The sequence below is a fragment of the Chelonia mydas genome, chromosome 3, assembly GCF_015237465.2.
Source record: "Chelonia mydas isolate rCheMyd1 chromosome 3, rCheMyd1.pri.v2, whole genome shotgun sequence".
Taxonomy (NCBI): Eukaryota; Metazoa; Chordata; order Testudines; family Cheloniidae; genus Chelonia; species Chelonia mydas.
Window position 1 is genome coordinate 40,732,566 of NC_057851.1, and position 26,314 is coordinate 40,758,879.

At 41.0% G+C, this 26,314-nt stretch overlaps 1 protein-coding gene across 1 annotated transcript in view; it reads right to left on the minus strand.

The window, feature by feature from the left end:
- The window catches only part of CSMD1 (CUB and Sushi multiple domains 1), a 1,979,019-nt gene that overhangs the window by 401,867 nt on the left and 1,550,838 nt on the right, over positions 1–26,314 (minus strand). The window contains exon 23 of the mRNA XM_037894193.2: positions 19,178–19,334. Within this exon, the coding sequence (XP_037750121.1) occupies positions 19,178–19,334 (157 nt within the window). The remainder of the gene's footprint in view (positions 1–19,177; positions 19,335–26,314) is intronic.

A 26,314-nucleotide genomic window follows, 5' to 3' on the forward strand; every position in this document is an offset into this window, starting at 1 on the left:
ATTTGACCCTACCCTGTTCATAAAATTCTTCTTGTTCTGAGAGTGAGGTTGCAAGCTCTCATTTCCCCAAAAGCTCCCTAACATGCACTCAACACATATTCTTAGGACATTGATTAGGCAATCTGTCAATGATATAACACTATCCAATGGGAATTTTGGCAGATTTATCTTGTAGTGGATAGTATTTAAAGAAATCACTTGGCACTCAACATCTGGGGCTAGATTCACATGGGGGGTTTAGCTTGGGTATTTCAGTGCCTAACTTTTAGACCTAAGCACCAGCAGGATTCACAAAATAGGTTTTTTCCCACCTGCCTTGGCTGTCAGGTCCATTCCTGTAGACATGCTCAGAGGTACCTTAGAGAATGTCTACAGTTCTTGTAATTAAGAAAGATGAACTCTACACACAATAACTCACTTTTATCCCTGACTCTTCAAGTCTACTTATGTGATGTTGGCCAAACCATTTAAAGCAAAATGTTGACAGTTGTGTTTCCCACCATCTGGGTGCCTATCCTGAAATATCTGGAACCTGATTTACACAAGTGCTGAGCACTCAGATGCAACCAAAGTCAACAGGCACTGTGGATACTTAAGCCCACAGGCACCATGGGCTTGATGAATGAGCACAGGGTTAGGAGGTTCTGAGTTCTAATTCTGACTCTTCCACTGGAGCACTGTGTGACCTTGAGCAAGACTGTTGATCTGTTTCCCTATCTGTTAAATGGGGAGAATACCACTTTTTTATCTTACAGTGGAGATACATTCTTTAGTGCTCATGAGGCATTCAGATACTGTAGCAGTGAGCATCCTAAAATTAGACCATGAAGAAATGAATAATTCATTGCAGGCTTTGGTTGGTTTGGGGCCTGAGCATCATCCATCCTATGCACTGAATGAGGAAGGGGCTCTGTTGAAAAAAGTAGTATGTGATCATGTCATTATAATGATCACGTCATAAATACACACTTTTGCAAGGGAAGTCTTTATTACTAGCATTTCTTAACTTTTCAGTGCTTGACTTTGCAACCAAACTTCCCTTGTCTACACTGGGAAGTTTCTGCACAGTAAAGCAGCTTTCTGCATTGTAACTCCCGAGGTGTACACACTGCCAAGCTACTTAGTGCGCAGAAACTGTGCAGTTGCAGGGCTGTAAAAAAAACATCCCCATGAGAGGCGTACAGCTTTATGCACCGGGGATACAGCACCGCAGTGCCAGTGTAGACACCCGTGTCGATTACAGCACTATGACTGGCCTCTGGGAGGTGTCCTACAATGCCTGTTTTTGCCTCTCTGGTCATCGGTTTGAACTTTATTGCCCTGCCCTAAGGTGACCAACTGTCATTCCCACCCCTTAAATTCCTTGGGAATTTTGAAAGTCCCCTTCTTGTTTGCTTGGTGAGACATGCAGTGGTCTCAGTACATCTTTCCAGGTGAGCACGCCTGCTCCATGCATCAGGCAATCTCCCGCTTAGAGCAATGCTGAGCTACTGGACCTCATCAGCATTTGGGGAGAGGAGGCTGTCCAGTCCGAGCTGCGCTCCAGAAATAGGTATTATGATACCTACGGATAGATTTCACGATGCATGACAGAAAGGGGCCATGACTGGGACACACTGCAGTGCAGGGTCAAAGTGAAGGAGCTGAGGAATGCCTGCCACAAGGCATGGGAGGCAAACTGCCATTCTGATCTGCGCCCATGAGCTGCTGCTCTACAAGGAGCTGGATGCGATACTTGGTGGTGACCCCACCTCCATTGTAAAAGCCACTGTGGATACTTCAGTGGCTTGCATGCCAGTCAAGAGTGGACCGAGCCAGGAGGAGGAAATCTTGGATGAGGATGTGGAGGGGGACCCAGAGGCAGAGGATGACTCGGAGGTCAGAGATGCATTCAGCCAGGAGCTCTTCTCTACCCCGGAGGAGGCTAGCTAGTCATAGCTGTTGGATCGTGATGAAGTGCTAACAGGAGAGGAGGCCCCTGGTAAGTGGCTTTGATTCTGGGAATCACTGAAGTGCGTTGTTGGGGGCAGGAAGGTTGCAGAAAGCAGGTTTGTGTCTGTATGATGTGCATACCACCACATGCCTAGTCTGAGCGGTGGAACAGAGTGTTGATTTACTCCCTCACCTCACAGGAAGCTGCCTCAGAAATCTCCAGGAAACTCTCATGGACATACTGGGCAATCCGCTGCTGCAGGTAGTTTGGCAGAGCTGCTTTGTTTCTTGCGCCACTAAGGGTAACTTTCCCACACCACTATGCCATCATGGGGGGCGGGGGAGAGACCACTGCTGCACACAGGCGAGCCTCATAAGGGCCAGGGCAGAAGCCACAGTCTTGGGGAAGACCCTCCCTTGATTCCCTGCTCACCCTCAGCAGTGAGACATATTCCATAATGAACATACCCTGTGGAAATACGGGGACAGTAATGATTATAAGCACCGTACCCCCCACCCCAGTACTGGCTCTCCCCAAGAGCCATGTGCCCAGTGTACAGTACAGTCCTGGAACTCTGATTTCCCCTTCCCCTGAAGTTAGTCACCATTTTGGGAGTCTTGTAGCTCATGTGTGCTTGCCTGGGATCAGCCAGTTAGTGACAGGTATGTGAATAGTGGCTGTGTTTTAAATCAGTGGTCTCTGTGTTGCAAACAATAATGGTTCTGTAAAATGTTACATTTTGGCTTCACAGATATGACCTTGGGAGCCCAGCCTCCCTCTTTGTTATCGCCGGCTGAACATCTGTGCAGAATTAGAAAGCGGCCACGAAGAACGAAAGAGGACTTTCTGCATGATGTCATGATGCACTCCATGGCTGAAAAAAAAGAACTGAAGGAGTGGAGGGACAGCGAGAAAAGGGACCGAAAGGAGAACGTGGCATGCCAGAATGAAGCCACAGAGTGGTTCTTAAACATCGTGGAGGGCCAAGCGAACATGCTCCAGGTGCTACTAGCACTGCAAACCGAGCAGCTCCATGCCCACCCTCCTCTGGAGACACTGTCACAAAACTCTTTCCCATGTGCCACCCAGACACCGTCAACACACTCCTATCAACCTTCTCGGTCCAGTCTGTACTGCTGCATTGCACTCCTGCCCCATCACAGGCCAGCCCTGAGGACTCCCAGTACCCACTGTACTCAACACCCATCCCTCTGCATTTTAGTCCTGCTGAAGTACAGTACCCACTGCACTGTACTCCAAAGGAGTAGGTTGGATATGATACCTGGACAAACACATATCTTTAACCATCCCAGGACCTCAACTCTTCCTGGGACTGTCCCTTCCCCTATCCCCCTCAGTGCTGATGTGTTTTTTTGTTTGTCTCTCTCCTCTGGTTATTCTTTTCTAATAAAATACACCTCTACCCCAATATAACGCGGTCCACGGGAGCCAAAAAATCTAACCGCGTTATATGTGAAACCGCATTATATCGAACTTGCTTTGGCCCCCCTGCTCCTTGTTCCCTGACCGCCCCCTTCAGAGACCCCCCATCAGCAATCACCCCCAGGACTCCAACCCCTACCCAAACCTTCTGCTCCCTGTTCCCTGACTGCCCTGACCCCTATCCACACCCTCACCCCCAACAGGCACTCACCAGCAACAGCGGGAAGCGGAGCCACATGGCCCCAGCCCACTATACTCTGCCAGCTCCCAGACTCAGTGCTCTGCTTCCCACTGCCGGTGAGTGCGGGGAGGTTGGGGAAAGGATGCCCCCCGCACTCACTGGCGGCGGGAAGCAGAGCGCCGCGGCTGGGAGCTGGCGGAGTGGAGTGAGCTGGGGCCAGGCTGCTCCGCTTCTGCTGCTGCCGGTGCATGCAGGGGGTGGATCCCTTCCCCCAAGCCTGTTCTCCCAAGTGACACGGCTGGGGCCTCAGCGAGGGAAGCAGAGCGGGCTGCTCCCAGCCCCCCGAGAATCATGCGGGCCACTCTGGGCCTGCGGGGCCCCCCAAAATGCCCCCCACAGCTCCTCCCTCCCAGACCCTGCTGGGGGGGAGGGGCTGCTTTACCGCGTTGTATGCAAACCCATGTTATATCAGGTCGCATTATATCAGGGTAGAGGTGTAATTGTTTTGGTTTGAAAGCAATCTTTATTCTCTTAATTGAAAGCAAACAGAGCCCTGCAAATCAACAAGCAATTTTCGTACACCTTCATAGTGCATCATCTGCACCAATCACAGTCACCTCCTAGCATTAAAAGCACTGCATTCCTGAGCATAGCAACAAATATTAGTGGATTTCAGCTTCAAATTGCTGCCTCAAGGCATCCCTAATCCTTATGGCCCTGCGCTGCGCCCCTCTAATAGCTGTGGTGTCTGGCTGTTGAAATTCAGCCTCCCCGCGGTAAGCCTCAGTGGTCCAACCCTGAGTGAAGCTTTCACCCATCCCTTCACATATATTATGGAACATACAGCACACGGCTATAAGCATAGCAATATTGTCATTGGACAGGTCCAGTTTCCCATATAGGCAGCGCCAGCGGGCCTTTAAACAGCCAAAAGCACACTCAACAGTCATTCTGCACTTGCTCAGCCTGTTGTTGAACAGCTCCTTACTGCTATCAAGGTGCCCCGTGTATGGCTTCATAAGCCACGGCATTAAGGTATAGGCACGGTCTCCCAGAATCACAATGGGCATTTCGACTTCCCTATGGTGATCTTCTGGTCTGAGAAGAAAGTCCCTGCTTGCAGCTTCCTGAACAGGCCAGTGTTCCAAAAGATGCGTGCATCATGCACCTTTCCAGACCAGTCTGCATTAATGTCTGTGAAACGCCCACAGTGATCCACAAGTGCCTGGAGAACCATAGAGAAATACTCCTTCTGATTAATGTACTAGGTGGCTAGGTGGTCTGGTGCCAGAATTGGAATATGTGTGCCATCTATCATTCCTCTGCAGTTAAGGAAGCCCATTTGTGCAAAGCCATCCACAATGTCACACACATTGCCCAGAGTCACAGTCTTTCGGAGCAGGATGAGATTAATGTCCCTGCATACGTCCGTCAACATGAGTCTAGTGGTCAACTTTCCCACTCTGAACTAGTTAGCGATCATTCGATAGCAGTCTGGAGTAGCCAGCTTCCACAGTGCAATCGCCATGCACTTCTCCAACGACAGGGCAGCTTTCATTCTCATGTCCTTGCACCGCAGGGCTGGGGCGAGCTCATTACACAGTCCCATGATGTGGCTTTCCTCATCCGAAAGTTGTGCAGCCACTGGTTGTCATCCCAGACGTGCATGACAATGTGATCCCACCACTCAGTGCTTGTTTCCCGAGCCCCAAAGCAGCGTTCCACTGTGGTCAGCATCTCAGTCAATGCCACAAGCAATCTCGTGTTGTAGCAACTACGCGTGGTGAGATCAATGTCCCACTCCTCTTGCCTTTGTAGTTTAAGTCACTTTGTAGTTTAAGTGTTAGTCAGAATGAGCAGCATATTGGACAACAGTGTGGGATCCATTCCTGCAGACCCACAAGGCAGAGCGTGCAGTACACAAACAGTTGAAACATGGTGCCAAATGTGGATGGAAGCACAGGGATTGCTGGGATGCAAAGCAATGCATCACGGGGCATTGGGACAGGACCCAGGATGCCTCATGACCCCTTCCGTCTTCCCACAACTCTTAGTGGCAGAAGAGGAAGAGATGCTCTGTGGGATAGCTGCCCACAGTGCACCGCTCTGAATATCACTGCAGGTGCTGCAAGTGTGAACCTTTTTTTTTTAATTGTGCAGGCAGCTGCCAGTGTGAACACACAAGAGCAGTTTCCCTTTAGTGCCTTCTGAGCAGCACTGTAACTCTACCAGTATAGACATACCCTTAATATCATTCTTTCAACATTTTTAGGTAATTAGGAATATCATGTTTTAATGGCTACAGGAAACCTGTACTCTGTTTAGTGCTGGTCTGCATGCTAACAGAGAACTGGGCTGCAGAATAATCAGATCATCTACTAATGTGTATGACAAAGACAGCAAGAATTTATCACTTTACAAGTTTGGCTTGTTGTTATACCGTGATCTGGTGGGCCTGTCCACCAGCTTGGGGGGGGAAATAGTTAGCCATGCTCAACTCTGTTTTAACCTTCTACGCGGGTTATTTTATTTTTCTGGCTCACAAAAATACATAAACAAATTAAAAGTAACAAAAAAGTGATGGTCCTGATAGAGGATGCTACAATACTTTCCACCCAGGAGCACAAGGGTCCCAGCCCTTCCTTCACCTCAAGGGACCTTAGGGCAGGCCGATCAGCCAGCCTGTCTTTCTGCGCCTGCTACTCAGAAAAGTGTTTGTCTCTCCTGCCCCCCTTCTTTACAGAGCTAGGTCCTCACTTATATCTTTCAGCTGGGAATCAGAGGCAATCATTAGCTACTGATTAGCTGGATCAGCTGGATCACAACACCTGCCTGCTGGACTTTTCCTTAGGCCAGGTCTTGTTGTTCCCTGGCTCCGCAAGCCCTGAAAGGGGCAGACCGCTTTACTACCCATACACATTTTGAAAATTGATTTATTTTCTCTCCCACATTGTTTCTTTGATAGAAAAATAATGAACAGATGAAACTAGAAACTGGGATGCGGTTTACCAAGAAGCCAACGCAGTTAGGGATGAGTGTATTATGAATTCCTCTTCATTTCCACTCTTAATTCAAATTTCAAGCACATATTTCCATAGTAGCACAGGCCTTAGTATATCCCGAATCCAGTCTTCTAAACATGCTAAATTATATCTACTGGTTGGGAAAAGTTCACAGAGCTCACAATGACACTGCATTTATTTTATCTAGGACTTCAGGGTGAGTTTACATTGAGGTATTTGAGCGAATAGGTATTACCCTTGAACTCCAGTCACTCTCTAAATTACCTTTATTATTTCTTGAAGAATGCCGGATATAAATCTATAACTAACAAATATAGACAACCCCATGTCTAGGTTGTGTCATAGGTTCAATGCTATCAGGTATTTCATGACATCTGATATAAAACATCTTCATGACTGAGAGCTCTGATTCAGGATATACTAAGCACTACATAACTGTAGCCTCACAACCTGTCCAGCTCCATCAAATAGGGGACAGACTGCAGATGCAGAAGAAAAATGAAAAATCTGGGAAGGTAAAATTGGATGATAAACCGTTTCTATGTTGTCATTTTATATATGTATACACTGGAGATTCTTACATAGTGGTGCACAATGTGCTGAAAATGTGAACATTTTCTATGCAGGTATGACATTCCTGGCGTAGCATTAAATTTGCAGAATTATCAGTTCATTGTAGATTATAATGAACAATTTTCTGTAAACCCATGATTTCTTCTGCTAGAGCAAATGGAAAATATATTCATCTGTTGAAGAAAAGGTTTTCATACTAAAAACAAACGACAAAACATGAATATAAGAAAATTGTGTTCCACCACTGTTAAACTTTTCTTAAATAAATAGCTTAGGACCTTTTACTTCTGTTCTAAAGTAGTCATGGATTTGTAAATATCATTCTGAATCTCAGCTGGCAGCCTTTTGGAAGATCTTCATTCCCTGGATTTTAAATCAGTTCTTCTATGCCTGGTACCATCAGACAGACATTAATATCTTCCAGTTGCTCCCCTTCAAAGGGAGTGGTGATCTCCTCCCAGCTTGTGTATAAAATGTGGTTTCTTTTTTTTCCAGTTGTTTCTTTAATGGTTATACAATTTTTGAGTAAAATGTCTTCTCAGGAATTGTTTGTTAAGTCTCCCTCTGTTAGACAGAAAAACTAGCAAGCAGATGTCACAGAAATGGTACCCAAAATTACTGCTGGAGACTGGTGGTTGCAGGTACCTGGAGGCAACAGCACATCTCTTCTGAATGTGTGCAATGAAGGTGAAGAGTATCCCTACCTCCGTCATGAAGAGAATGGAGAGCTGATGAAAATATGGCTTTAAAAAAAAAAGGGCATGGACAAGAAAATATTCAGGTTGCTATCTCTGTGTTGGTACAGTCTTTGTATGTAGGCCTGGTGGTAACCCCCTTGGATTTTTTTCGCCAGGAACATTCATGCTGTTTGAAGAAATCCGCTTCATTCCAAGGGCAAAACATTTGATCTGCAGCAATAACTGCATTAATTAAAGTTGTCCCTGACAGTGAGGGTTTCGCAAGTATTCACAGAGCAGTAAATTCCATCAGAGAGGATGAGAAATTTTTCTTTTCTACCGATGCAGTTTGAACATATATATTTCGTTTTAAAAAAAAATCAATGGAAATATGATTTATTCTCCTCAACCGACATTTATTTTGACCAGGGTTTAATCTCTCAATCTTAGATAAAACAAAAACTACTACAATTACTATACAAATGAAACTGGGTAAACCAAAACATTATAATAAAACCAAGCACTCTCAATGAGGGTGTCATAAATATAAAGGGAAGGGTAAGCACCTTTAAATCCCTCCTGGCCAGAGGAAAAACCCTTTCACCTGTAAGGGGTTAAGAAGCTAAAACAACCTTGCTGGCACCTGACCAAAATGACTAATGAGGAGACAAGATACTTTCAAAGCTGGAGGGGGGGAAACAAAGGGTTCTCTCTGTCTGTGTGTTGCTTTGCCGGGACCAGAGCAGGAACGCAGGTCAGAACTCCTGTAAAAAGTCAGTAAGCTAGATATGCGTTAGATTCTGTTTTGTTTAAATGGCTGATAAAATAAGTTGTGCTGAATGGAAAGTATATTCCTGTTTTTGTGTCTTTTTGTAACTTAAGGTTTTGCCTAGAGAGATTCTCTATGTTTTGAATCTAATTACCCTGTAAGGTATTTACCATCCTGATTTTACAGAGGTGATTCTTTTTACTTTTTCTTCTATTAAAATTCTTCTTTTAAGAAACTGAATGCTTTTTCTTTGTTCTTAAGATCCAAGGGTTTGGGTCTGTGTTCACCTATGCAAATTGGTGAGGATTTTTTAATCAAGCCTTCCCCAGGAAAAGGTGTATAGGGCTTGGGGGGATTTTGGGGGAAAAGACATTTCCAAGTGGGCCCTTTCCCTGTTATATTTGTTAGATGCCTGGTGGTGGCAGCAATAAGGTCCAGGGACAAAAGGTAAAATAGTTTGTACCTTGGGGAAGTTTTAACCTAAGCTGGTAAAAATAAGCTTAGGGAGGGTTTCATGCAGGTCCCCACATCTGTACCCTAGAGTTCAGAGTGGGGAAGGAACCTTGACAGAGGGGGATAAACGCAGTGAAGTAAATTATTCCCGATATGTATAGCTCTTATCTCTACAATAATAGACTGAGCATTCCTTGCTACTACCTGTCTTCAGCTGCTAGGGGGTCAGACAGCAGGGAAAAGAACAGAACCAATAAAAGGAGGTAATGCCATTGTGATATGCTGTGCTTTTGCTGTGTTGTGGATTTTTTGAATTGCAGCTTCCTGAACAATCTTTGCAGAGAGCCACCAGAACCTATTTCCTCCCCCCTCCCCCCCCCCAGGTACGATAGCATTCAGAGCTACCAAAAAGTGGATATTTGTTCTTGCTTTGAAAAATAAAAGTTTCTGTATTTCTGTGTATGCTCCCAGTGTGCACCCAGGGATAGTACTTCAAATTTCATCAGTCCTTTAATATTAAGGAAATACAATCCCTAGGGCAACACTTCTGAGAGTCTGAATCTAGCTGAAATCTACTTGCATGTACACTAAAGATAGGGCCAGCCTTAGGGAAAATGGCGCCCTCGGGGAACTTGTATTTTGGCACCCCGTCCATCACCCCTGGCCCCTGTGGGCTCCGCGGGCTCCCCCTCATCACTGTCAGGCTCCACTGCCTCCCCACAGTGCTTCATTTGTAAGAGGTGTCAGAGCTCAGTCCTGGCACAAATTAAGCACTGGCTGGGCAGCCTATTAGTGGTGGCTGCTGGCTGTGTGCCCAGCTCTGAAGGCAACGTCACTGCCAGCAGCAGTGCAGAAGTAAGGGTGGCATGGTATATGGTGTGTTGCTACCCTTACTTCTGTGCTACTGCTGTGACTTGTGGTGCCTGTTGCTCGGCATGCATCTCAAGGCAGGCTATGTGCTATCACCCGGCAGCTGCATCTTGCTAGAGCCCACAGCCCTCCCAACATTCCTGAGGACTCACCAGGGGCACCATTTCAGATTTTGGTGGGGGGGGGAACTTTAACCATGATTCCCGGGGCTACTTACGCACCTGAAAACTCTATTGTGTTATTTTTTGCAAATAATATCAGAAATTAACTATCTAATTCCTATATAATGAAAGAAAAATATATATACACAAACTCCAATTAAAGCCACATTTTAAGTTTATATGTAAATGTAGAACAATCAGGAGATAATACAGAAAGATATTCCCACTCCCAAGTCTTGAGGTATCAGTTCTGGAGCTTTAACATGGATATCAGAAACACAAGTTTGATACTTTGTACACTATCTTTCGTAGAGATAAAGACAAATAAATAAAATCTTCTTACTTTCTTTAATAGACACAGTCTGTGTTACTGCATTATCTACTCTATTTTAGTTAACTGTTTTTCACTCCATTAAAAAATTATTTAGTTAATGTTAACATATGTGATTAAGGGTTTTGCCTCTTATTAAGAACAGGAATTTATTTTTCTAATTATTTTGGCATTTATGTTTACTGATTATGTACGTGATTCACTGACATTTGTCTTCTCCATTGCTATTTGTATCATTCTTGGAAGTGCATTTATTTTCATAAAAAATTTAAATTATTTTACAGATATAACTAACAATATAATTGGAAAATAAGCGACCTTCACCTGCACAGTGTCTAAAGTTATGTGTTTAGCTCATTTTTTTTTTTGAAAACTGGCACTGCTAAGGTGAGTACAAGCTAAATTTACATTCTAGAAGTGTGTTGGGGGGGAAGCTGTGTATGTGTGTGGGGGGGTTGGATGTGAGAGACAGAACATGTGTGTGGGAGAGAGAAAGATTGTGTGTACTGGGGGAGTGTGAGAGACAGCGCACTATCTCTTTAAGCAAAGCACTCACTAATCTGAAGGCTTGTTCAATCCAGCAGCGGACAGCAGCTCCCACTCATGACCCAGAGGGAGCAGCACAGACTTCTGTTCCCCCACCCCAGCTCACCAGAGACCAGGTACACAGACGGGGGGATGAGGACACTCTGACAACCCCCCACACTCTGCACAGCAGACAGGAGGCACCCAAGAGCAGCTGGGGGGAGGGGACAGGAGCATCACCGGGCTGGGGGGAGGGGACAGGAGCATCAGCGGTTGCAGACGGCCACAGAACAGCAGGAGGGAGATGAGAAAGGATACCCCTGCTCTGGAGATGCCCCCTTCAGGAAGGTGTACTTGGTGGTTGCCCAGCCTGCCCACCCCGATGACCAACGCTGAGTATAGATATGATACAAACATATGGCAGCATATCAGAGACAAATGTGCCTTAAAGGAGCCTACCTATGTAAGCACCACCAAAAATCTTACTTTCATATCCTAAAGATACAATTGTTAGCACCTGTTTAGACCTTTCTTTCTGTACATATGATTCATTTATGTATGCATATATTAACTATTCTAAGGCCCAGAACATTGATTCTGGACTAATAAGTAACCCTATTCAGGAATTGTGTCTGTTATGCTGCATTCTAACAATCTTGGGCAACTTCGTGTCCATAAAACTCCAGATATTCTTGGAAACCATCTTAATATATACACACACACACACTTACATAAGCATATATAGACTTGGGAAACTAATAAGGGATGATTGTTACAGCAGATGCTTTCTGTTGGGGAATCAACAGGGAAGAATGATTGTGGGGTAAGAAAGACCCAGTAAGGGATATTACCTTGAATAACTGTTAGTCCTCTCAGTTGTAAATAATTATAGCTTTACGCATAAATCAGGTAAATAGAGAATATGTGGAAATGACATCAGAACATCTGTATCTGGGAGAATATTCTTGGCAAAGAAGGTTTCTTTGTCTAAAACCTTGTATAATAACATTGATATGGGAACTTAGTTGGGGAATGAAAACTGTGTGTCCTTCCAGATACAGTGAAGGAGAGACATAGAGCCAGCTCTTGGTCTGGCAACAAAAGGTGGTAATGTATCTGTTCTTTCTGGATTGTTTATAGTGTTGTACTAGTCTCTGATAATCTTAAATAATTCCAATTGAGCCTGTTATTTGACAATCTAGAGTCGTCTCTAACTCAGACACTCAACAAAATATTAATATAAATGTAAAAGAACACATACATTACTACATTTGTAATGATCTCTTCCCCATTCTCTTTCCTTGCCTTGAAAGTACAGTTATATTTGGACTGCAGGGCAGGAAGGTTTAGAAACTCAACCATTGTTCTGGATATTAGATCTCAAATTGTGATAGAAAAACACTGCCGTTTCCCACTAGACTGCAATCTTTTGACCTGTACCAAGGAAAGCCACAAGTCATTCTACAGGTTACCATTTACTATTACCAGAACAAAATTATAGTAACTCCTAGCAAGGTAGCTGTGTGACTTGGCAACAAAATAGCAGGTGAAATTCAATGCTGACGTGCAAATTGACACACACTGGAAAAAAATAATCCCAACTATCCACAATAATGGGGTCTAAATTAGCTATTACCACTGAAGAAAGAGATCTCAGAGTCATTGTGGATAGTTGTCTGAAATCATCTGCTCAATGTGTAATGGCAATCAAAAAATTCTAACAGAATGTTAGAAACCATTAGGAAAGGGATAGATAATAAAACACAACATATCATAATTCCACTATATAAATCCATGGTATGCCCACACCTTGAATATTGTATATACAGTTCTGGTCACTCCAACAACATATTCTTTCCCAAACCTTGTTCTTGGAAACAGGCAAACAAATCTGACTGACTTTTTTTTTTTTTTTTTTTTTAAGAAAAAGGTCAGCCTGAGTTTGGTTCGGATACAGACCCAAAAATCTATTTAATTATCTACATTTTATGTCTAAATCTTATCCAAACTGCCTGAATCTCTAATATCTGTAATAGAAGTCTTCATGTTTCCCATTTCACTGGAAATAACATAAGTACAGCTTCTCTTTCTGCACTTTGATTTTTTGGTCCCAGGCTGAAACAAGAGGTGCAGAAGTAAAGCATGGAAGTAAAACATAACATTGAGAAAAAGTAAACACTTAAAAAAAATAAAAAACTTGAATAGTTTCCATATATATCAATTCTAACTCTATCCAAGCTAGCTCTTAATTAGTACAATACAGTATTTTTTTTCTCCCCATAGGACTACAGCTCTTCAAAGGACAGAATTTCCATTTTGCAAAGAATTTAGAGATTTCAAAATCTGCCTTCATTTCAAATTGTAGCCAAAATTAAAATTTTAAAATTTTCCACAACAGACAATTTAAAAAAAAATCATTTCAGGACACAGAAAACATTTTGTTTTTATAAATAACTCCAACTTTAAAAATGTGTATTATAATACCAAAATAAATAAATAAGAAGTCATTTCAAAATGAAAAATTGAAATTTTTTGTTCTGAAAATGTCAAAACCAGATATTTTGTAATTGTAACATTTGGTTTTCATTTTTTTAACTGAAATTCTGGCAAAATTGACCCATTTTCACAAAGCATTTCAATTTCAATGGAACTGTATATTCAGTGGATGATGGTCCTGTAAAAGAGTCTCTAACCAGCTCTATGTAGGACCCTGTCTCATTCAGTGGACTGCATGGATAGTGCGTAGAGAATTAGTCAGCATTATGTAGTGGATGAGGCTGTTGAGGACTCCTGCCTCATTTGAGAGCAGAACTGAGAGTGTGTGGAATAAGGGGATTGGTGGAAAAGAAAAAAAAAAAAAGAACACTGTATATGACCATATAATTAAAGACTAGATGACTTACTGAGGTCCCTTGCAGTTCTACTTTTCTATTATTCTATGATAATACATGCAGATAAGGGAGCCTAGTAAGGATGCATGGGCCTGACTTTACAAGTTCTTTTAATATAGTTTTTGTGCATGTAATTGAATTTACATTTATTATATAAGATCACGCATCTCATTTTATTGAAATTCTAAAACTTATAGATGGAACAAGAATAAATGTGTGCATAGATATACATGTGCATGCACACACACATTTAATCATTCGGTATTGTTTATCATTTTTTTTATTGCAGACTGCAGGTGTGAAGTTTCTCTTTGGAACAAGTCTTGTAATCCAGTAAGTTACTGAATGAAAACTCCAACAGCTTCTATTCAGTATTTTTCTTATTTTGTTCAACTGACACAATGTGGCCTGAGGAAAAGCCACTGGATTCCAGGATTTGAGTTTGTTTGTATGTAAGGGTCAGACAGTGAGTTTGAAAGAGTTTCAGAACTTTGTTTTCACTCCTATGCTCTTCTAGATTTTTGAATTATTGCACAACATCAAGTAGACTAGATTCAACTTCAGTTCAGGATTCTATTAAATTCATATTTAACACCTTTATTCAGGATTTAGAACTTAACTTTTTTTCTCTAATTTAGATCTTTACCTTCAGCTTCCAACTCTCACTATTTCCTACCACTTCACAGTCTCTTCGGCGGAAAACTTTTACAACTCACAACTAAAACTGAGCAATGTAAGATATTTACAATAATAGAATTGTCTAGATGCCAAAACATTGTGACATAGCTGAGAAATTTCTTTTACTATCTATCTATTCTTCCTGTCTGTAAGGTCTGACCTATTCTTCCTGGTAATCAAATGCTGGCCAGATATGCAAAACATTGAAGCTGACAAATATGAATAATAGTAACAATAATAATAAACCATGAAAATAAAAATAACTATGCATAGGCCTAAATCCATACAAGGGGACCAAGTCTATATCAACATCAGGACAGCACTGGGAAGATGGGTGCAAAAATTGAAGGTTGAGGGTTCTTTTGGATCCATTATTTAAAAAAAAAAAGAGTTCCAGTTCAAGGTAATCACTTCATTGACATCAGCTTTCTCTAGAGAAATACCTAATTTTTAGAACTTCAGGAATCCTGATATACAAGACTCATTTCAGACACTTGGTAGTTTGCCATTATTAGTTCCTTCCACTTGTTCCGAAGTGTAGTTCCTCCTTTTCCAACACAAAAGAAAACAAAAGTTTCTGGCTGTAAACTCACATAGGAACAAATAGGATTCTGGAAGTTATTGTGTTGGCATTGAGTGAAAGACGCTGTTTTGTCCACTGTACATTTGACCATCCCTGCTTAAATTGTGTGAGGAAGTGTGATTCTCATTTATTCTATACAGATACAAAAGGCATTTTTTCCAGAGAGGAAGAATAAGAAGAGGTACCTGGGTTCAGTCTTATAGCTGTTTGATATTTGAAACTTTGGCAGGTTTGGTGGGTAGTTGAAAAGCCTTTACTGGTGGATTGGCAGTGTATGGAAAATAAAATAACTTTGTTTTGATTAGATGCAGGCAAGCGAGTTATCATATACAGTATGTATAAGCCTCATTTAAGAGGACAGAGTCACCTTGTGTGAGGTTGATTCAAACTCTTATGACCAGATTTTCAATTCTGGATATTACATTTTTGGATCTTCAATCATTAAATGAGGTCTTTGCATTCTTCATCTCTCAGAACAGCAGGGAACAACTGAATGTGACAGTGATAATTTGGGATAACTGTTTTCTGCCCAAAATCAAGATAAAGTGGGCTGCCTACAATGGAGGGAGAACATTGTCAAATGTATGAGGATTAGAAACTGACTGAAAAGGAAACAACCATATTATGGGACACAGGATCAGAGGAATATTTGTATTCAGCTCAATTCTCAACATGGAAATGAGCACTCATGAAGTCACAGCATGTGTTGAGTTTCCTCTGGTGACAGGAACACAACAGTGCAGTGGTCAGCCTCTGCAAGGAGACTACCCTGATTTTATTCAGATACTGGGCTGTGTTACTTTTTATTTAAACTTGCAATCTATTAGGTTTAGCAGACAATTGTGTCTGTATCTTTTATTGTTTGTTATTCTATGACATTAGTAAGATTCCATTTTAATTTGAATGTTAATTTAAGGTTAAATACAGCTGACACAGCAGCATAGAACACTAGTACTTTACAATAGAATGACAAAGGCTTCCTAATGATTAGAGAACAGGAATGTTAAGTCCAGCTGTGGGAGTGCCTGAGGGTCCATCATCTTCCCTCCAAAACACCTACAGGTGTCTCAGCAAGGAAAGTTTTAATTGGGGAGAAAAAAATCCAGGCAACTATAACAGAAATTAAAAAAAAACAACACTGATATTTTTGATCCAAACAAATAAAGGTGACAATGGAGTAAGTTGTGGCTATTCCATATGGCATTTTCAAGCTTATATCTTTGCACATGGTGCTTCTTTGATGTCTTCCACGCTTGGAAACTTAAAACAGCTGAAAAAGGCCTCTTACATTCCTTTCTAGTCCTTCCACTGCTGTTCAAAAAAATTCAGAGAAGAGACAAAGTAAAACTCTGGGATGTTTTGGTGAACTGTGTTTAAAAAGGATTAAAACAATAACAGAGGGGGAAATATACATATCTTTGGATTAATTCTTGGGGCTAAAATAATCCATTAATTGTCCTGGCAGAAGAAACTTTTTACTTCCCAACTTTCTGGCAGATAAAGGACACTTAAAAATATAACAATCTAAAGAAATTTAATTTATTGTTTGAGGGTAGATACTTGACACCAACCAGCCTCAGACTATGTTTTTGTTCTCCCCCACTGAAAGAAAAATTATCACAATCAATTCCTGTAATACCAATGTGGATGCCATTCTATACACTGTAACAGACATTCCCTCTCCCCCATTTCCACTCTTAGAAATCATAGAAATGTAGGGTTGAAAGGGACCTCATCTAATCCATCTCCTTGCACTGAGGGGCAGGACCAAGTATACCAAGAGTATCCCTGAAAGGTGTTTGTCTAACCTGGACTTCAAAATCTCCGGTGATGAGGATTCCACAGCCTGCCTAGGTAACCTGTTCCAGTACTCTTACAGTTAGGAAGCTTTTCCTAATATCTAACCTAAATCCTTGCTTCCAATTAAGCCAATTACTTCTTGTCCTTTCCTTGGTTGACACAGAGAACAATCCCTACTTCCATTGTATATATGTTGGTTTTCTATATAGTTATGTCTTTAAAAAAACAGAGAAAAAATGAGGCTGCTACTTTTTTTCTATCCCCAAACCCAGGCACTGCCAATTCTACAATGTTGCTAAACTGCTACCACATTTGCTCCTGCAGGTCATAGCAGCCTTAGCCAATCAAGGCTAGGTTGAAATGCTAGTCTAATGTTTACTGTCCATGTACTGTGGAGTACAAAGTCCTTCAGGATGACTGGTTGATAACAACTTGAGCCTTGAGGAATCAGGATCTTCCCATTTATCTGACTCCTAGCTGGGATATACCACAGGTCCCTTCATCGTGCTATTGAACACTGAACCTCCATCCACCCTACTATATCTGTTCCTCCAGAATTATCTGTAGTTAGGAGAGAGATCACTACAAAATGTTAATCTTCAGTTACAACTCTTCTTGCCTTCCTTAGCCTTCCTATCTAACAGCTTTGACTGATACTTGAATTCCCCATATATTTAATATCAAGATCTGCTCACATTCTGACTAGTACAAGGCATGACTGTATACTTACTTAGTCTATGGATTTCTGTATCATTGTTTTGCTAATGAGATATTGAAAACTAAGATGAGCACCATTTCCCCCATTTTTCTGCTTTCATGGATCATTCAACTCACTGAATATGGTGTTTTTAATTTCAGCATCACATAAAGAGCCCCAGAATGTTAAAAAGGCAAAAAAAGCATTTGCACAAGCACCAGAGTTGAGTTCAGTTTTGTTAATCATGTATTTTGGTTGTTCTAAAATCAGATGTTATCAATTGCTTCATTACTGCTCTTGCATATAGATGACTGAAAAAAGGACCACAAAGACAACATGTTAATGGCAGGTGATGTACTCTTTGTGGGCATCTAAAACTGAGCAATCAGATATAGATTAGATGGATTTATTTGGCATTAGATTTATTAAGTCAACAATTACCAGATCCCTTTAACAGTCTTATAGTAGTCACCAGTCTATTTTATTCACTTTACAGAAAAAACAAAAACAACTGAACAGAACACTTGACCTTATAAAATTTCCACTCTTAGAAAATTTACGATAAAGTTCTATTGTATAGACAACAAGGGACCTCATACTCCCCTTTGCAACTGCACTTTCACCCACAGATGAGTGAAATCTACCTATATGAAATATTCCTTACTTTTTCCTAATACTGCAGAAGTTCCTCCCTATGGGTCCATGGAGTTCAAGTTTACTGCAACTGGAGGAAGCAGGACTACGGTGAAAAAAGACAAGGGAGGGAAAGTGGCAAAGCTCTCTTGGATCTTCTGCCCCCAATCCATGAAGGAAGTCAGCACACGTTCATATAAACTAAGGTTTATTCTCTCTGTATGCTGCAGGAGAGTTCTAAGAGAAGTAGCAGAGAGAGGAGACCATGCAAGCACAGTTTCTGCAGTGGTCATTGGGAGTGGTGGAAGCTGGTGGGGGCAGGGTAGCGGAGAGGAGGCACAAGTAAACTTGCCTGTAGGCCTCCTACTTTCTGCTGATCTCATGAGATCCCTGGATTCTGAACAGGATCCCCATCTTTTTCTACAGGGTCAGAGGCAAACTGGGCACCCATGCGGTTAAGAATTCTTATGAGATTCATCAGTTTTCAGCTCATGGTATTACCTCTCCCTTACATGAGTTATTCTTGTTTATGAGACAATGAGGCCCAAAGTTCTTTTATTTTAAGCCCTAATTTTTTTCTTCCTACTTTTGGTTGCTCAGGTTAAGTGCCCACTTTTAAAAAATCTGACTCATTTCTGCCAGAGTAAGACACTTTTTTAAATCAATATGTCACTTTTTTTTTAATCAATCCCCACTTTTCTGTTCACCAAATGATAATACTTTCCTAACGTGCAAAGATTCAAAATATTGCTTTTATTTATGTACTTAAATTCCCCACCTACCCAGCTGTGTATGGAATTAAAATGCAATCTCAAACACTATAGAGACTAGGTACTAATGCTCCTCATTTTGTGAGAAACCATGTCAGCCAACTAGTATGGTTACATATCTCTCTTTAAAACACACACCCTTCCCCTCACCCTCCAAAAACACGTGTTTTTTTGTGAGCTACTTACTGGTGTATGTGAGCTGAAATCCTTGGTCAGTATCAGATCCATTGGTGTTAAATTCTATCCACAAATGGTTAGAGGTGCTATTCAGGATCATTCCCACCAGTTCATTTTTAGTGAAGACCCCCAGAGGACGAGAAGAACTGTCTTTTCCATCATACACCTTGTAAAAATCAAATCACAGCATGAAAATCTTTGTTATTTAATTTTCTAGTAATTGAATTAGTTTAATTTATTTTTAAACAATAGCTATGAAGCTGCTTCTAAGATAGATAGTCTTTTCTTACAACCAGTTCCTAAACAATCTGTAATCTTGGGCACAGAAAAGACATTTTTTTCTTATATGTCTTTCTTAGTTTTGCATTCAGATGAAAGACGAAAATATTCCACTACACACACACACACACACACACAAACATTTTGTGAGATTATCTGGAATGAAATTAATATTTATACCTGGATCTACCCTCAGAGGTTTCATAACCTCATGGGTTATTTCCCCCATAATCCACTTACAAAGGCTGGAAAGATTTGTGACATTTCAGTGAAGGATGTCTTTTCTAAAATCATTGTCAAAGGAGGGATGGGGTGAATCTTCTTCCACTCTGTTCCCTCATGTCTGAATGTATTAAAAGCCAGACTGAGGTACTGAAGCCAAGCTGTCACTTTTTATTTCAGACTCTGTGCCTGAGGTAATAATGTGATATGATTTCAGAGAGATGTATGCTGCACTGTCCAAACAAACTACAGGGAAGTTGGTTTTTAATATGCACTATTCCAATGGGAAAAATCAACAACATTAACCACTATGCTTTTAAAATTGTTCAGTCAAAGAAATGTCCTTTTGATTGGTCATGAACACAGGACTGATATATAGGGAACCTAGTATTGATTTGGGATTTTTTATGTTTTCTTCTATATTAAAAAAATTCAAGGCCACCAAGTCCCCAAATGGTCCCCTGTGGTATTTTTGAGGACACTAAATTAATTCAGTAAACTATTTTTTCTTAGTATTACATAAATCATGTATACTTTCATTGAATTTATGCTTCCATAAAAGATGTATTCACTATGAGAATATTTGTACAGGATCAGTGAAAAAATGTGTTTCTACAATAAGGTGACAACTCTATACATTTAGTTTCTAATGCACAATAAAAACTCTACCCCTATTACCCAGTTTTGCTGTGTTGCCTAATGTGACTGCAGCTGACCTGTCTAAGAATCCCTATTTGTGTTCCCCTTTCCTTAAACTCTGTCTATTCATCTGTGTATCCTTAGGCTGGTCTATACTGGGAATTTGCCCTGATTCCAGCCCTCAGTGGTCAGTCACCTGTTTAACTGCACCTCTGAAGACTGATAGTTTAGATGAGGTAAGTCATTATTTGCACCAGGATGGCATATTACTGCTTGAAACCAAAACAAGATGCACTTGTGAAAATCTATTTATATTGTCTAAACTGGGGAGGTTGTACTAATGCAGCCACACTTGTGGCTGACTGCCGATAGCTGGAATTGGGAAAAATCCCCACTGTAGACAAGGCCTCATACCATGAGATCTTTGGGAATGACTGTCTGGAAAGTGCTTAGCTCATCATGAGCACCAACAAATTAATTAATATGGATACTGATTTCTGGACAAGTCTGTGAGATGAAAGCTGATTAACTTGATAAAAACATATAGATGTAAAGAATGAACTTTCTGACCATAAAAGTAAAGAAGTATGTGGACAATGCATTATGCAGGGCTTTACCTGTGCAATATGTACAGCACATAGATGTGTATTAACCATAGCACTAATGAGAATTTCATAGCTTGCTATCTTGGGCCCTACATGCAGACAGATCGCTGTACCCACACAGAGCCCCATTAAACTCCATGAGTTCCTGCTAGTGTGTCTGCCCTTGCAGGATAGGGACCATGGGTAGTGTGCTGAGAATATCTCACAAGATGTGTCCAGCTCTTCATATAGTGGTGCTGTGCTGATCTGACCCAGGACAAACTACAGTTCTTTTGGTATTTTAATTAAAAATTATGTTTCCGAAGATTGTAAATCTGTTGTGAAAACTGAATTCGTGTACAGAGGCACTGTGGGATTTATTTTAAAACATTTTGATCAAATACATTTTGCAATTTGTTGGGTTTGTAAAAGGCAAAATATATTTTGCCTGGTTTTAGATATCATGTGAATTACCTTTATTTAATGTCATGGGTACCACTTGCAATTAATATTAAAAGAAGAAAAGCGATCTGGTTATTAGTCTTTAAGAGAGAAAAAAATTAGCTGCTATCTATTAACTCAATCATTTTTTCCACTATGGTTTTACAGCAGGTTTCTGTGTATAGGATTATGGTAATCATAATGGCTTCATATAAAGGAAAGATAATACATTTAGTGAGACGTCACCTCTGTGAAGGTCTCCTCCTTACCTCTTTGTTAGAGATACTCTTATTACCACCACTGTGCTTTAGTATGATAAGATATATAGTACCAGCTCCCAAACTTCACTTTGACACACCTTGAATCACAATTGCATTAACTAAAACTGAAATGACTAGAAACAATGGAGAAAGAGCAGTAATAAAGCAACTGCTTATTTTACCTAAGTAATTTGTCCTATGGTTGCTATCATTAAATAGATGCTATCAACTAGTTGATAGTTCCTAGTTTGCTTTTACCTCAGCATTATTTGTGATCAACTCTTCAAAAATATAATGCATTTCTCTTTTGAACCTCATCATCATTTATTACTTTTCAGTAAACAAGTGTGTGCAAAAGTGGTTTAAAAAACAAATAAAAGAGACAGGTTTCAGAGTAACAGCCGTGTTAGTCTGTGTTGGTAAAAAGAAAAGGAGTACTTGTGGCACCTTAGAGACTAACCAATTTATTTGAGCAAAAGCTTTCGTGAGCTACAGCTCACTTCATCGGATGCATACTGTGGAAACTGCAGAAGACATTATATACACAGAGACCATGAAACAATACCTCCTCCCACCCCACTCTCCTGCTGGTAATAGCTTATCTAAAGTGATCACTCTCCTTACAATGTGTATGATAATCAAGTTGGGCCATTTCCAGCACAAATCCAGGTTTTCTCACCCCCCCACCCCCATACACACACAAACTCACTCTCCTGCTGGTAATAGCTCATCCAAAGTGACCACTCTCCCTGCAATGTGCATGATAATCAAGGTGGGCCATTTCCAGCACAAATCCAGGTTTTCTCACCGCCTCCCCCCCCCCTTTTTTTTTTTTTCAAAAAACCACACACACAAACTCACTCTCCTGCTGGTAATAGCTTATCCAAAGTGACCACTCTCCTTACAATGTGTATGAAAATCAAGGTGGGCCATTTCAAGCAACCTGGATTTGTGCTGGAAATGGCCCACCTTGATTATCATGCACATTGCAGGGAGAGTGGTCACTTTGGATGAGCTATTACCAGCAGGAGAGTGAGTTTGTGTGTGTATGGGGGTGGGGGGGTGAGAAAACCTGGATTTGTGCTGGAAATGGCCCACCTTGATTTTCATACACTTTGTAAGGAGAGTGGTCACTCTGAGACCTCTCCTTACAATGTGTATGATAATCAAGGTGGGCCATTTCCAGCACAAATCCAGGGTTTAACAAGAACGTCTGGAGGGAGGGGGGGGAGTAGGAAAAAACAAGGGGAAATAGGTTACCTTGCATAATGATTTAGCCACTCCCAGTCTCTATTCAAGCCTAAGTTAATTGTATCCAATTTGCAAATTAATTCCAATTCAGCAGTCTCTCGTTGGAGTCTGTTTTCGAAGTTTTTTTGTTAAAGGATAGTCACTTTGAGATCAGAAATCAAGTGTCCAGAGAGATTGAAGTGTTCTCCGACTAATTTATGAATGTTATAATTCTTGACATCTGATTTGTGTCCATTTATTCTTTTACGTAGAGACTGTCCAGTTTGCCCAATGTACATGGCAGAGGGGCGTTGCTGGCACATGATGGCATATATCACATTGGTGGATGTGCAGGTGAACGAGCCTCTGATAGTGTGGCTGATGTTATTAGGCCCTGTGATGGTGTCCCCTGAATAGATATGTGGGCACAGTTGGCAACGGGCTTTGTTGCAAGGATAGGTTCCTGGGTTAGTGGTTCTGCTGTGTGGTAAGAGACAGGATGATATCCTGGCCCCACAGAAGTAAATAGCAAAGCTGCTATTGACATCAATAAGCTCAGCATTTCATCTGTAGTTCCCACAGTGAAGAGTTTACAATCTGCATTTTAGATATGACAAAATTAAAGATGTTAAATTAATAGAGTTGGAATTAGAGGAAGAATGGATTAGAATTACAATAACAATTTCACCTAGTTATGTGGTTTAGGTATGTTCACATAACAGTGATTCTGTTTGTATTTTTTTATTTGAATCCTCATCCTCTGCCCCCCAACCTACAATCATCGCCTTCCTTACGTTTTCAAACTTTGGCCCCATTGCGCAAACCTTCACCCACATGAAGATTCCTTAATCACACAAATAGGCCTGCTGAAATCAACAGTCTTGATTCTATATCCCTTATTCATGCCATTAGTACTTACTCAGGCAGGTAATTCTAATGATGTTAATCAATAATACCCTGGTAAATTGGTTTGTTTTGTTGTGAAACAATTAACTACTATATCTAGCGTAACTCCTACAATTATTAGTGATGCCAGTGGTAAAGCTGGTCCTATTTTTTTCAAATGAAATATTTTTTCTTCAAAAAACAGGTATTAGTTAAAAGATTTTTTTCCCAGAGATGTTCTAATCTTTAAAAAAACCTGATTTCTTAAAATGGAAACTATTTTAAAAATTAGCATTTTTTTAGTTTGCTCATTTGTTTTTTATTTTCCTTTTTGACTTTTTCATTGCCAATTTGAATTGGTCAGCTTAGTCACATAGAGGGCTTTTCATGAAATCTCATGTTTTCATTTTTGAATAGCAAAATGAAAAAAAAAATGTAATAATTTCAAAAATGCCTATTGAGCCAAAGGGAGTTTATACATCATGTTTTTGAAGCTTTGTGCCAAAATGATGGCTTTTTGTTAGGTCTTACCCTATAGGAGGATAATTTTATTAAAATATATAAGTAGAAACCATAATTAAAAAAAACAGAGTTGTTCAAATACTGGGTTTAAACAATATACATATGTGTCTCTTTACAACTGTTGGTAAGTAGCTAGCGGAGATAATTGAATATGGGCTATAAAGCCAATATAACCAATGTTATAGCTTCTACTCCTGGGGGAATTCTATGCCATTGCACATGCACCAAATTCATAACCCCTCTGCAGATTTTTTTTTTCTCTGCAGAATATAGATTCTGCTGGAGAGTTGCTGCAGTTACACCTTTTGCCCACCAGGGGCTGCTCTGATGCCAGAAGAGAGGGAAGCCAATGGCTGAAGAGGGACAGGGAAGAGGCTGCATTCCTCACAGGAGGGCCTGGAGAGGACGCCTGGGACAGACAGAGCAGTGTACATGGGGTTGCTGGGGAGGGGGTGTCACATACTGGGGTTCAGAAGGGCTAGTACCAAGGGCAGACTGGGGCATGGGCTCAGGAGCTAGTGGGGTGAGAGCACTGATCTTAAGGCTGAATGGGATGTGGCATGCAGGGCCACAGTGGGACGGGGTTAGGGGGTGCAGGGCCACAGGGGATGGGTGGTAGGGAGCTTGTAGGGATACAGGGGAAGGGGAAAGGGGCTAGAGGGACATAGGGTGATTGGGGCAGATGTGCCTGACTGAATGGGAGAAGCCAGGGGTCAGTCAGGGTCTGCATAGGGGAGGCTCCCCAACTCCCTAACAATCCTCCTTCTCCCTCCCCTCACCCACAAAAAAAAACCCTCTTCCATACCTCTCCCACCCACACCCAACAATCCTCCAGGTTGACTGTCAGGCTCCTTCCCTCTCCCTCAGTGCCTCCATTACCCCTGAGTCCTTTGCACTGACTTCTGAGGGGTACTGGAAATACATTTCTGTATTGTAGTTTAAATGAATTACTCAAAGTTCTGTATTAATATGCCTAGTAAGGAATCTTGTTTGTCCAAAAAATAAAACTATGTCCTGAATCTATTTTCTTTTTTTGTCTGTATTGTTACAGACATACTTGCTGACAGGTATTTTGAAATAAATTACAAAAATAATTGAAACTGGCATGATTATATTGTATTATTTTGACAAATAAAATATGCAGAATTTTAAAATACTGTGTGGAGAATTTTTACTTTTTTGGCGCAGAATTTTCCCAGGAATAAGCTTTAAACTCCAGCTTTGATCAATATGGATTTTAAAGTCCTTACAAGCTGATGTCTGTTCTGTGACCTACATAAGTTATCTGGTGTTTGGAGTCCAATATTTAGTGGACAGCTTTCCATATTATAGAAAATACTGTCAATATTGGTCATTTTATTGGAAGTCTCTATTAAGAGCTCCATGCTAGGAGACCATAATGCCAAGGACCAACCCAAGAGAGAAACATCATACCATTCAGGGCTGAGACATGTTTTCTGAGGCAGTGTAGGAAGCTTATACTTTTACTGTCCATTCTATGCTTAATTTGTGGGAAACAGCTGATACTCTGTCCTAAAATCGTCTTTCTGTGCCTAGGCTTTTCATGATCATGTTCAATCCAACGTATTTAAAATCTCAGCTACCTTGAAAGGCATTTCCTAACCTACCAGTGAATTTAAGTGAATAACATTGAGCTCCTATAAAAATGCACTCTCTCCTTGTAGGGCAGGTGGAATTTTCAAAAGAGACTAGTGATTTTTGCGTCCCTCCATTTTTTGGATACCCCACTCAAGTCACTTAAAGGATCCAGATTTTCAGAAAGTACTTAGCCTTTGAAAATCAGGTCCCTAAGGTACCTTCATTTGGGCCCCTGAAAACAAGGGGCAGGACTTTAGTGAATATTTAATGCTACGTGTGCTCTGCTTCGTAGGAGTAAGCACTGAGTGTGAAGTTTTTAAAGGTACTTGGGATTTGGGCACCTAGGCACTTCTGAAAACCCCACTTGGCACGTATCAGCATCATTAGGCACCTAAATACCTTAAAAATCTGGCTTTAGATGCCTATCTGCATCTTTAGGCATGTAAATACCTTTGCATATCTGTCCCTAAGAGCCTTACATCTGA